Source organism: Cyrtonyx montezumae, unplaced genomic scaffold, assembly GCF_038088225.1.
Source record: "Cyrtonyx montezumae isolate F1298 unplaced genomic scaffold, pur_monq_1.0 scaffold_18, whole genome shotgun sequence".
Lineage (NCBI taxonomy): Eukaryota > Metazoa > Chordata > Aves > Galliformes > Odontophoridae > Cyrtonyx > Cyrtonyx montezumae.
In genome coordinates, this window is record NW_027071914.1 from 911,571 (window position 1) to 924,856 (window position 13,286).

Below are 13,286 nucleotides of genomic sequence, written 5' to 3' on the forward strand. Positions count from 1 at the left end.
CACCCTGTCCCTGGAGGTGCCCAAGGGCAGGCTGGATGGGGTGCTGGGCCACCGGATCTGGTGGGGACACCCAGCCTGTGGTAGGGGTTGGAACTGAATGATCTTTGAAATCCCTTCCAACCCAATCGTTCTATGATAAGGAGGCAGCCCCTGTGGCTTTCCCATGCCACCAGTTCTGCTCCTGCAGCTGTGTGTGGCTGGAGGGCTCCATGAGTTCGTGAGCATGAGAGGGTGTTTCTTCATTGCAAGCAAAGCAAAAACCATCATTAGCAGGAGAGCAAACAGCCCCAGGCTGGAGAAGGGAAAGATGGAGAGGAGCAGTGCCACGGGGCTTCTATGGGGCAGTTGTGCTCCCATAGCAGATTTCAGCTGGCAGCAGAGTCTGACCAAACCCATGTGCGTGGGTGCCTCGGGGGGCTCCTTGCAGGACAGGAATGGGTCCCTGCCCACAGCAGTGCAATCTGCCAGGCAGCACCGTGCAGCCCAGCAGCATGACCATGCCTTTGTTCTTCATTCTCTTTCTTTTCCACCTCCAGATTTTTTCTCTGCTTCCAGCCTGCTGTGCATGCATCACCCCCTCCCTGCCCACAGCTCCTGCCTGGTTTTCCTTCCCCCTCTCCAAATACATCCTCCTCAGTGCTGCTTTCCTTCTGCAGGCCCCTTCTCCCGTGCTGCTCCCTGCACCAGCACTGCATCCCAGTCTTGAGCTCTTCTCCCCCACATCTCTCTGCTTCCCCACATGCCCTCCTCTCCCCTCCCTGCCCGCTCCTCTCACTCTGTCTCCCCTTCTCTGACAGTTTGGGGGAATCTGTCTGTGTCAACGCACGAATTCCATTATTTATTGGCTGAGTGAGGCGAGGTCCTACACTCGTCTGTAATTGTCTGCAGATCAAAGCGCCTGCTGATGGCAGCTTCGCCTTCCCACAGCAGAACACCACCCCCAGCCTCCCGGGGGGGTCAGACGCGTGCGTGTCGGCACCCTGGGCGACTGATCTCCCCGACAGAGAGGAAAGAATTGGGGCTGGGGGGGAGAGGGATGTGCAGAGCTCGTGGGAGCGGACGGGGATGCTGGGGGCATCTCAGGGGGTTGTCCTCAGGGGAGGGGGGAGATAGGGGTGGTCCCTGACCTGAGAGAGAGGACATGAAAGAAAGTGAAGGGGGGACTGGGAAACTGGAAAAATTCCCATAGCTGTTCAGTGCTGGAAAAACTGGAATTTCCTCTCCAGAGATGAGTCCCCAGAGGTCCACGTTGGCTCCACAGAAGCAGATGGCTACAAAACAAATGGGGATGGAGAAGAATGTGTCTTTTTTTTTTTTTTCTGCCTTTCCTTCCTGAAACAGCCAACCTAGCCCAGAAACAGGGGGCTTTGAAGTGAAATGCAGACATGTTTATTGCCTGGGTGTTCATGCAAGGAGGTGCATGGGGAGAGGGCAAGGGCACGCTGAACCCAGCTCCCATGAGGAAAGGAGAGGTTTCAGGTTATAGACTCAGGATCTGAGTGCTCCACGAAGGAAAGCTAGTAGAGTTATGTTGGAGTTATGACCTGTAGTCCTTTGGGAGCTGGCATCCTTTTGGCTGCAGGACCATAGGAAAGAACAGGGCAAATTTCTTGTAGTGTCACCCACAGAGTGGGGACAGCTGAATCCTCTGCTGGAGGATTTGAGGTCAATCTGAACCCCTTCCCCCAGGGACAGTCTCCCTGTGTCATCCAGATTCTCTGGGGAACCTGGGCCTGATGAACACAGATATGTTCTACATGAATCTGCAGACACCATTGGCAGCCCAGACAGCCTGACCCCCATCCACACACAGACCTGTCTGCCCAGGGTGGGTTTGTGTGCCTGCAGCTGTCCTCTCCCTCCCTGGCTCTGCAGTCAGCCCCCCCTCCTCCTTCTTTCTGCACAAATGAGGCAGCTTCACTTTGTTTCTCCCTGGAAGTTGCTGTTTCAAGCCTTACATCATCTGTTTTGTTCGTTGGTTGGTTTTATCTTCTGACAAAACTTGGGATGCATACGCTGCAAGTAAGCATTCCAGGAACTCGCTGCCTGATAGAGGAGGGACGTCATCTCTCTCCCAGACATCTTACTGCTGCCCAATCTCACTTCCCTGCTCACCAAGCCCCAGAGCCCCAGGAGAGGTGATATTCTCCCACAGTTTTCTAGGGGGAACCTCTCAGAGAGCACTTAGGAAAGGATAAGTCCCAGGATAATGGAGACCCAGCTCTTCTGCTTGGGGTCGGAGCTCTGTAATTGCAGAGGAACAAGTCAGTAGCAATGGACTGTGCAGTCTTGGGTTTGCAAGAACATCTCCCCCCCTGAAGTGGGAATGGAGACATTGGCTTTCTGAGTTGCCATGAAGTTTGTGTGCTGTAGGGAGGATGCAAGAAAACATTACTGACATACTCTGGCCACCAGTGCCCCTCACCTTGGTGACTGCTTCACCTCTGATCAAGTGGGCTGTTACAGTATGAGGCTTTCAGAATCTCAGAGCAGCTTTGGTCACTGTGGACTTCTGGAGGTGTCTCGTCCCAGCCCTGCTCAGAGCAGTGCCAGTAGATAGGTGTATTAGGGCCTCATCAAGGATGGTGATTCCCAGCCCTGCCAGGTGCCTGTGCCAGTGTTTTAGCATCCTCACAGTGAAGCTCTTTTCCTGGTATCTAATGGATATTTCCCAGGTCCAGACTGTGCCCACAGCTTCTCATCCTGTCTCTCTGCATCTCTGAAGGGACACAGGCTCCATCTTTCCTTTAGAGAAATAAAGAGGACAATTAGGTCCTCCATGCTCACTTCTCTGGGCTGATGCAGCCTCAGCCTCTCCTCAGGGCACTGCCTGTATCGCTATCAGTGGCCGCCACTGTCTTTGCTCCATTTTATCAATGTCTCTCTCATACTGGGGTTGTCAGTGCAGTTGTAGCATGCCTTGATATATGTTTAATGCTTCACATCCCAGCACTCAAGGGCAGGAATGGTGCCCCACCAGCACCGATTGCACACTGAGATGACCACCACGCCCTTCAGGGCACTGGTTTCTCTTCTCAAGGGATGTGAGGAGCAGAAGCTTCAGCAGGGAAGAATCCTGGTGCCTACCAATAGTCAAGCCCCCGGTGTCTGACCCCGTGCTGCTCATCAGGGGCCTGTTCCCAGCTTCCAGCGGGAGCCCCCACTGAGCTTTCCCTCATGGGCAATGCAAACTATAGTTGCTCTCGCTTCCAGCAAGAAGGGAGCAGCAAACCCATATGCATGGCTGGGCACACGGGTGCCTTGGGGAGCTGGGGGAGGGGATACGAGGTCTGTCACAGACTAATTTGCTTTCAGACCCTTCTGCCCCAGAATGTGGTGGGCAGGGCTGTGGCATGGCAGTGGAGGCTGGGCGAGGCTTGGCGCTGGCGGGCAGCGGGGTGCCTGCCCCCTCCCCCCCCCCCTTTGCTCCCTGCATGGCTTTTCCAAAGTGGCTCAACCTGCAGCGTCTCCTGCTGCATCCTGTTGCGATCTGCCAGCTGCCCTGCCAAGGCACATCAGTGCTGACCTGCGGCAGCCGGCCACCCGCCGCTGTGCCAAGGCATCTCGCAGCAAGCCAAGCCCCCCTTCTTGTAGCTTCCAGCGCCTTCCCAACCAAGCTTCTAGCTGTGCTCTGGCTCTTTACCCCATGAGAACTGGGGCGATGGCTGAATGCTCCCCTGGATGAAAGAGAGAATTAAACATCCACGGGATGTGAGCAGGGTGTTAGGTGGGGCGTTGGGCTGTCTCCATGCCATCTCCCCCATTCAGCTGTCCTTTGCCACGACCTCTTCCCCCTCCCCAAAGGGTCTGTCTTGAGTCCCCATCCTGCTGCAGCACCCACAGTCACCCCAGTCTGTCATTTTCCCAGGGAAAGGGAACCCGAGGACAACCTGTGCCCCCCTCCTCTCCCTCTCCTTTTGACTTCGGTCCACTGAAGTCCTGGACACAGGGGGGGAAGAGGATCTGGAGGGGCGGCAAGCAGTGAGAGTTTCTATGGTTGATAAAGCACAAACATTGGGGCGGGTTGGTGCTGCAGAAGCGCACGGATGGAGGATGGAGAGGGGGTAGGGTTTGAGAAGATGGGAAAGAGGGGCTGATGGAGCTCTCCCATTATCTCTGCTAAGGAAGGAAACAAGGAAGGAGAAGAGGGATGGATTCCTCCCTACCTCCCCAAAAAGGAATAAGTGATGAGTTCCACTTGGGGACATCGCGCAGCAGAGCTGGAGAAGCACAAAAAGGATCGAGCAGGGAGGGGAGACTGGGGGAAGAGGGTGGGGGGGAGGGGGGCAGGATTCCGCCCGGAGCACATTGCACCCGAGGGGGGAGAATGAATATTTAAATCTGAATTAAACAAAAGGGTGAAAACAGCTCCGAGGATTTCCCGGAACACACTTGGTTGGAAACGGGAGTGGGAAAACGAAACCCCCACAGATCCTCCCCTGCCCAATACCTCTCTGTTCTGAGCGTTCCTCAGAGCGCTCTGGAGCGTCGCTCCCCCATTCGTCTTAGCTCCGGTAGCGCCGGGGGAGATAAAGATCCGCGATTTGGGGGGCGTACGGGAAGGGGGGGGGGTGTCAGTACTGGCACGGCCGATCAGGGATGAGGGGACAGACCGGGGGTTGTGGGGTCACAGCAAGGCTGAGGAAGATGAAATGGGGAGGGGTGGCTCTAGCTCGGAAGATGGTGCGAGGAACGTGCCGGCAGCGATCGGTGCTTACAATACAGCTTGGGCTTCACTTACCAGGAATCGACCCGATCACACTGCTCCCACTCGGGTCCGAGCCCACGCGTGACCCGGCGCCTCCTCTTGTCACCCGACTGCCCTGTGCTGCCTCCCCGCTTCCACCCCACCCTTCCCCACGCTTCTCTCGAACCGGCAGCCCCACGAGTGCTACGTCCCGCGTGGGTCGCGCTGCGCTCCCGGGGGCCATCTCCTTCCCCGCCTCATAACGCCCCAGCCCCGCTGCCTGAGGGATCGCCCCGCACGCCGCCTCCCACGCGGGACTCCCGTGGGCCGCCCAGTGCCGGCAATTCCCTTCCGCGGGAGCCCGCTGGGGACCAGGAGGCAGAGACAAAGGCGGTAAAATATCCGTGCTCAGCTCAAGCCACTCTCAGCCCTGCCGATCCCTTAACTAGATCGTTAGGGGATTATCCGGGACCTCAGCACCGGGGGACGGCTGTCCGCGCCGTCCCGATAACGGGCGTCTGCGGAGCTACGGCAGAGGGAGCGCAGCGAGGATCGTCCGCTGGGTCCGGTACCGGGCGGGGCGGGGGTCGCCCTCCGGAGGCCGGACGGCAACCGGGGCTCGGTCCGTACCCTCCTCCCGTTCCGGGGCCGGCGGAAAGTTTGTGCCCGTGTCCCCGCGGCGGGAGGAGCCCGGAGCTGTGTCCCCGCCGGGATCTCGGCCGGAGGGGTGGGAGGGGGCTGCGCTCGGTGCCGGCGGGCGCGGGGCTGCGGGCAGAGGGGGTGTCGGGGGCGGAGGAAGGCGGGGGCCAGGAGGGGGGGCCGGGGGGTCTCTCAGTGCCTTCGTGCCGATGGGCTCAGCTTTATCCAAGGCTGTAATCCCCGTGCTCCGGTAATTAAAAACTCCGCATTACAAGGAAAACGGTGTGCGGGGAAATGTAATCAAGTCTGGAGGGGCTTAACCATCTGCTAAAGGTTAGGACCGGCACGGCGGGGGACGCAGCCGGGGGATTTGGCAGCCGCTGCGATTCGCGCTCCTCTTAATCTTACCGCGGGGACGGGCGCTGGAGCTGCGGGGTAACACCGGCACCCCGCGCCGGGGCAGCGGTCGGGCTCACCGGGGCTTCGTTCTCTTTTAGAGCGGCCTCGCATCCCTCAGGGGCCAGCCCCGTTCCCTGGTTGCGAGCGGCTCTGGCTGGGAAGGGGTTAATCGGCGACCGCGGCGGGGGCCGGTACTGCGGGCTGGGAGCACCGGGAACTGCCCTTCTCGCCGCCCCCCGGCAGCCTGGAACCCCTCGGAAGTGCGAGGACGGGCACGGCGGGTGGGCTCCAGGGGGCTGCGGGGCCATGGGGGCCGGGGCAGGCTGCGGGAGAGGAAAGATGCCCCTCCACTCCCTCCTCCTCCTCGCCCTCCTGAGCTCCCCGCGCCCCGCGGGTGGGCAGCTGCGCTACGCCGTGCCCGAGGAGCTGGAGCACGGAGCCTTCGTGGCCAATCTCGGCGAGGACCTGGGGCTGGACGTGTCCACACTGTCAGCGCGGCGGTTCCGCATTGTGGCCGGGGCCGGGTCCAGGCAGCACCTGGAGGTGAACCTGGAGAACGGGATCCTCTTTGTGAATGAGCGGATCGACCGGGAGGAGGTGTGTGAAACGGGGGGCACCTGCCTGCTCCACCTGCAGCTGCTCATCGAGAGCCCTCTGGAGCTGTACCGTGTGGAGGTGGAGGTGCTGGACATCAACGACCACGCTCCTACCTTTCCCTGGCAGGAGTACGTGCTCGAGGTGGCTGAGTCTGCCGTGCTGGGTGCCCGCTTCCCACTTGAGAGCGCTCAGGATCCTGACATGGGCACCAACTCTGTGCACACCTACCAGCTCAGCCCCAACAGCTTCTTCTCCCTCGAGGTGCAGACACGCAGTGACGCCAGCAAGTTTGCAGAGCTGGTGCTGGAGCGTGCCCTGGACCGCGAGCAGCAACGCACGCACCGGCTGCTGCTCACTGCGCTCGACGGTGGCATCCCCAAACGCTCGGGCACGGCCCACATCCTTGTCACTGTGCTGGATGCCAACGACAATATTCCTGCCTTTGATCAACCCTCGTACGGAGTGAGCCTGCCTGAGGACGCCCCTGCCGGCACCTTGGTCATCCAGCTGAACGCCACTGACCTGGACGAAGGCCCCAACGGAGAGATCGAGTACTCCTTCAGTGGGCACGCACCGCCGAGCGTCCGGGAGCTGTTCCGCGTGGAGCCCCGCAGTGGGCAGGTGCTGCTGAAGGGTCCCCTGGACTATGAGCGCTGCAGCCTGCACGAGCTCTATGTGCAAGCCAAGGACCGTGGGCCCTCGGCAGTGGCTGTGCACTGCCGGGTGCTTGTGCATCTCCTTGATGTGAACGACAACGCGCCTGAGGTGACCCTCACCTCGGTGTCCACACCGGTGCAGGAAGATGCCCCACCAGGCACCGTCATCGCGGTCATCAGTGTTCTGGATCGGGATTCTGGGGACAATGGGCGTGTGAGCTGTGAGCTGAGCCCCAGTGTGCCCTTTGAGCTCCGCTCCTCCTTCCACAACTACTACACGCTGGTTACCACGGAGCCACTGGACCGGGAGGCGGTGTCTGAGTACAACATCAGCATCACAGCCCGGGATATGGGATCCCCTGCCCTGCTGACCCGCAGCACCCTCACTGTGCCAGTGTCTGATGTGAATGACAACGCTCCACACTTCCTGCAGCCCTCCTACAGTGTCTACGTGATGGAGAACAACGCGCCAGGGGCCTCCATCTGCTCTGTCAGCGCTCTGGATCCTGACTGCCAGCAGAATGCCTACCTGTCCTACTCCATCACCGACGGGCACATCCATGGCATGCCTGTGGGCACCTATGTGTCCATCAACTCAGACAGCGGGCACATGTATGCCCTGCGCTCTCTCGATTACGAGCAGATCCGCAGCTTCCAGATCCAGGTGCAAGCACAGGATGCGGGCTTTCCCCCACTCAGTGCAAATGTCACTGTGCACATCTTTGTGCTGGACCAGAATGACAACGCTCCTGTCATCATGTCCCCCATGCCACGTAATGGCTCTGTGGCCACCGAGCTGGTGCCGCGCTCTGCCGGGCCTGGCTACCTGGTGGGCACGGTGTCGGCAGTGGATGCGGATGCGGGGCTGAACTCCCGCCTGTCATACCAGCTGCTCCAGGCCACCGACTTCACGCTGTTCAGCCTGGCACCGGACACGGGTGAGCTGCGCACCCTCCGCTCCTTTCTGGAGCAGGATGCGGCCCGGCAGCGCTTGGTGGTGCAGGTGAGGGACGGTGGGCAGCCAGCCCTCTCAGCCACTGTGTCCCTCCTGCTTTCCGTGGTAGAGTCCATGCCACAGACTCTCTCTGACTTCAGCAACTTCAGCCTCCCTCCAGAAGCCTCCTCCTCCTCTCCGCTCACCCTCTACCTCCTGGTCTCCCTGGGCTCCATCTCCTTCACCTTCCTGCTGGCCATCCTCATCCTCACGGCCATCCGGTGCCATGGGATGCGACACCCTTGGCAGAGTGACAGCTGCTGCTGCTGCCCCCGGCCCAGGCGCTCCCCTGATGGCCTCAAGACATCCAACCTGGCAGCACAGCCCAGTGCCAGTGCAGCTGCCCACCTCGATGTGCCTGATGGCGGCCCCCCGGGATACTGCTACAAGCTGTGCCTTGGACCCGAGTCTGCCCAGAGCGACTTCATGTTTCTCAAGCCCTGCAGCCTGCCCCGCAACAACGAGAAAGGTCCCGGGAACCTGCCTGCTGCTGGGAAGAGGTCCCGGCCAGGGCAGCCCCTCCACGGCCCCAAGCAGGTGAGGTGGGCACAGGGCTGGCACCATGCTCCTCTGTGTCTCCTATCCCCAGGGGTGTCACCCCTCGGCCCACAGGAGGAACCAGGCACTGGTCCTCATGGAGAATAGGGTCAGGCAGTGGGGATGTTCCACTGAGATTCCCTGTGGGGAACAGCGGGAGTAAAATGGAGTCCCTTCCCCACCACTTTCTGGATGCATTAGAGGCTGCTTCATTGCCTGGCGTGGGGGGGTGAGGGACCATCTCCACATCAGGACACCCCTCTGCTCCTTCATACCACGGTGGGGACCTCAGTGTCCCACTTCAGGACCCGCTCATGTCCATGTCCAAGCACCATGGCCTTGGGCTCTTTTGCTGGGGAGGGAGTATGGATCTCAGGGAGGGATTTTGATGTCAACATTTGTTAGGTACTGAAATCAGGGTTGTCTCATTTTCCCAATGAGAGGCTCTGTCCAAAACACGATTACAAGGATGGAGAATGATGAAGCGTCTAATCCACTTACGCTGGACTTCTAATGAAATAGCCCAGCAAGGAGAGCACAGGACTCGCTGCCAGCAGGCTCTCCCTCTGTGTCTCCTTGCACTGCTGGCCTTGTCTAATGTGTTAAGAGGATATTCTCCTGTTGCTTGCAGCCCCAGGTCATTGTGCACACTGCCCTTTCTGCACCCTCAGCCCTGGGTGCCTGGGTGAAGTCGTCATCACATCTGCACAAAAGGATTTTTAGAATTAAAAACTGCTCTCTCTCCCCAGAGTAGAGCTTGGCAATGGGGCAGATGGCGAGTGAGTCTCCCTCTGTGGCAACCCAGTGCTTCAAGTGGGGGGCCCAGAAGGGAGGGGGCTGGATTAACTCTGCCTCAGCTTCCCTGTCTGTAAAATCAGAGCTTCCCACATGAAGAGGGGACAGAGGAGATGGGGCCTTGCTGGTTACTGAAGGCTGACATTCCCCTCTCTGTGTTTCCAGATGAAGCAGCCCAACATGGACTGGCTGCCCCCCAGTGTGCAGCGACCTGCGCTGAAGAGGTACGGAACCTGTGGGCACGGGTGGTGGAGCTGTGGGGATGAGGAGGCTCCTGCTGATACAGCACTGAATTGGACTCGCTGGTCTCTTCTCTTTAGCTCCCAGAGCCTGGAGGATGTGGGGGAAATCCGAAGAGCCCTGCAGAAGGAGCACGAGAGGCTGTGCACGCTGGTGACCCCCGTCTCTGGTCAGTATGGGGCTGCTGGGGTGGGAAACCAGAACCAGCTGTTGTCCCTGGGGCACACAGCCCTGCCCCCAGCAGTGTGCACAGGGATTTTTCGGGCCCCAGGAAGGAGGGAGGGTGGTGACACAGGGATGTCTTGGGCCGTGGGTTTGACTGTCCCCTGACAAGGGATGTGGACCCCAACATGCCATCCTCACACCCATCTTTCCTCCAGAGTTTCAGAAGGCCTCAGCGGGCACCAACAGCATCTGGGCATCTCAGTATGGCCCCTTGTACTCGGGGCATGCCCCAGCCCTGGATTACCAACACAACGTCTACATCCCTGGCACCCCCACTCTGCTTTCCAGTAAAGATGGCCCTCTGGTTCCAGGCCGGGAGAACAAGAACAGCTTTTCCACCTTTGGCAAGAGGAAGAAAATGACGACATACTACGATATGCCTGACAACGTGGTTATCAACAACGACCTGAAATAGTGCCCAGTGCTGGGCCTGGATCACCCACGTTACATGTTACTTCAGCTGCTGGGTCCATCTGCAGCACACAGCTCTATGCATGGACCACTCAGGAGTTTGTAGGGCTGCTGGGGGTAGGGAATGGAGTGAGAGGATGAGGAAGGATGGGATGGGGGGGAGCAGGCATTTCTCCTGTCTCTTGGAGAGCTGTGTTGGCAGCAGGTGCTGCTGGGGGTCCAGATGAGCAGATTTCAGCAAACCTGCCTTGAATTTACCCATTCCCATGTCCCCGAAAGGGGCAGTCCATCTCTGTAGATGTTGTCACTTCATCTTGTCTGGCTATGTGAACGTACTGAGCTGCATGCCTATATTTGTGCCCCAGGAAGCAGGGAAATCTACACAGACCAAGTGTGGCATCAGTTACCGGGGCAGCAACCAGTGCTCTGCTCCTGGGACCCAGAGGAATGTGTTGCACGTCCAGAGCTGGTGTTTGGCTTCTGAGTGCAAATCCCAGCCATCATGTGGGCACCCTTTCAAACTGCCACCTGACACATGTGAAGTCCATGAAGCAGCTGTGTCTGGGACTTTGCTGACCCCTGCTCTGCAAACAGCACAGGATGGCCAGAACGGCTGTTGGAGATGCACAGGGTGAGGTCCTGCAGGGTAACTACAAGTCAACATTATCCAAAAGCAAGTTTCCTTCTTCAGAGGGGTCCCAGCATCATGACAGCCCTCTCCCCTTCTATTGCTCTCACTTCCATCTCCATTTTCTGACGTCCTGAGCACTTTGGTTAACTCCATCTGTGCAGGACACGCAGCTCCCTCTGCTCTCTCTCCTCTTCAAGGACTTCCACCAGGCTGCCAGGAGCCCGAGGGCCGGGCTGCAGCCCCAGAACCCCACACCTGTGCACCCGCTCTGTGTGCCAGCATTGCCAGTCTCTCGCCTGTGACCAGATAGCTCGTGTCCAGCCCATCTGTGCAGAACATGACAGCTCTTTCTAAAGCAAGTTTGTTTCATGATGTCTGATTTGTACCAATAAATGGTATTTTGCTAGCTCACCCTGGCTGCTGGCTGTACTGAGCCCCAGCTGCACTCTGTGGCATGGACCATCACTGAGCTGCAGAGCAAGACTCAGCTCCAGCACATGTGCAGACCCTACAGCTTTCTTCAGTGCTGGAGCATCCCAGAAGGGCTTGTTCATTCCCTTCAACCAGAAACTGTGGGCTTGAGGTCCCCTTTTGCTGTACTTGTGCCCACACAGGGCCAGGGATAAGTGTGTGAGAGGCAATGGAGATGCCTGGAGCTGCTGGGGAGGGGGGCTGGATCTCCCCATGGATTATTGTTATCACTGTGCGTTGCTTTCTATAGCTCATTTCAGCTTTCCCCCAGCTGCTCGCCACCATCATTTTGTTGCAGGAGTGTGGGAGGACATAACCTGGATGTACCCGGGGGAGTGTCCTGCAGAGAACAGGGAAGGCAGGATCAGGTGGGGGCTCCGAGGTGGAGGTGGGAAGGAGCTCACTTCATTTTGGGGTGAAGAGATGGCCACACTGTGGCTGTCCTTCTCTGATCCCTGTTTTTTTGTGGATAGGCCTGAGAAGGCTGCAGTGCAGCTTTTGGGATTAACCCAGAAAAGTCCTTGTCTATGTGCAGGTAACATGCTCTTTGGTGGGAGGAGGCAGGAGCACACAAAGGGGCCTGTGGGAGTCAGAGCCCCGGGAGGAGTGGGCTGTGGACATGAAAGGGACCTGGCTGCTGCTGGTGCCTCCAGTCCCAGCTCGCATCTGCCTGGCTGTGAGCAGATGAAAGGTTCCCTGTCCCAATTAGAAGGTAGGATGAAGGATTTATTGCTGCTGAGCGGATTCTGCAATGGCCTCTGCAGAGTGCTAAGGGTAAAATAGAACCCAAAACAGCTGCTGCCTGAGACCCTGCACAGCATTAGCCTGTTTCACTGCTTCAAAAGACAGAAGAATTATGCAAAGTGATACAATAAAATTAATAACAGCCTCAAGAAGCAATAAAAGCATCAAATGGACTTGACTCCCTGCGGGAGCAGCATGCATCTCCCTCTCCCAGCTTAGCTCCAGTACTAACTTCCCTGCTGTTGTCAGGTGGTGTGGGCCAGGCATTAGGAGAGTGCTGCAGCCCCTCTGCATGCCCAGTGCATGAGCCCCAAGGCAGGATCTAATGGCCCAGAGCCATTGTGTTGTACTGGAGTTGCAGATGTTGCACCCCAAAGGGATTTCACAAAATTGAGCCCTCAAACCACAGGCACTTGAAATTTGCACAGTGGCATCTCACCCAGGAGAAACCATTGAGACATACACACGTCTGCACCTCCTGCTGACCCCCAGGCATGCAGCACAGCTCAGCTCAGGTCTCCTCTGAGTGCTGTCTGGGGGTCAGACCAGCTCCGCCCCAGCCTCCCCACCCTCCCCCCCCCCACCCTGAGCATTCCCTGTTTTGTTGTAGGAAATCCTGCACTAAAATGGTTCAATTCCAATCCCACTCATGGATCAGCATATCAGTAAAAAGGAGACTCTTGTCACAGTGGAGACAGCACTTAAACCCGTCGGCAAACACAGCACTGCCCCATCCACAAAGGGCATGCCTGGTCAGAACGGTCAGCCTGACGACTCTTCCTCCTTTCACAGTCCTCCATAGGGACGGGCTGTCATTAAAAATGCAAGCTCTCTGCCCTACAACCAGTTATTTTTACAACTCTTCCCGTGCTTCCACTCTCACACAGCCCTTGGGCATTAGCTGGTTTCTGTAGTCTGCTAAAGCATTGGGCACGAGAGCTGCTTAGGAGACATAGTGCTCTTCATCCTTATGCTCCGCTTGTATGTCCCAGGTCTTCCAGAGATCCAGAGGCAAATCCTGCTTTCAGGGACCTGCCAGCCAGCCTGAGATGTGCATCTCCAATAGTGGGAAAGCTGCCATGTGGTGCCGTTGGCTGCAAAGTGCTGCGGGCTGCGTTAGGCAGCACAGAGTGCTTCTGGGCAGAGGCTCAAATAGGGCTTTTTTGTGCTCTCGTTCTTGCTGAATAGACTCTTTGGATGGAAACATTACTTATATCTCTGTAATGACTTAAAAGCGTATAGCAGAGAGACAAATTGAAT

General features: G+C 58.0%; 1 protein-coding gene across 1 annotated transcript; it reads left to right on the forward strand.

Moving 5' to 3' along the window:
- Positions 1-6,031: 6,031 nt before the first annotated feature.
- LOC136047655 (protocadherin-10-like) lies at positions 6,032-10,317 on the forward strand. Its single transcript, XM_065734950.1, has 4 exons — positions 6,032-8,509; positions 9,470-9,528; positions 9,625-9,713; positions 9,925-10,317. Exons 1-4 carry the CDS (start codon positions 6,032-6,034, stop codon positions 10,182-10,184), a joined length of 2,886 nt encoding a protein of 961 aa, XP_065591022.1. The 3' UTR covers positions 10,185-10,317.
- The last annotated feature ends 2,969 nt before the right edge of the window (positions 10,318-13,286 follow it).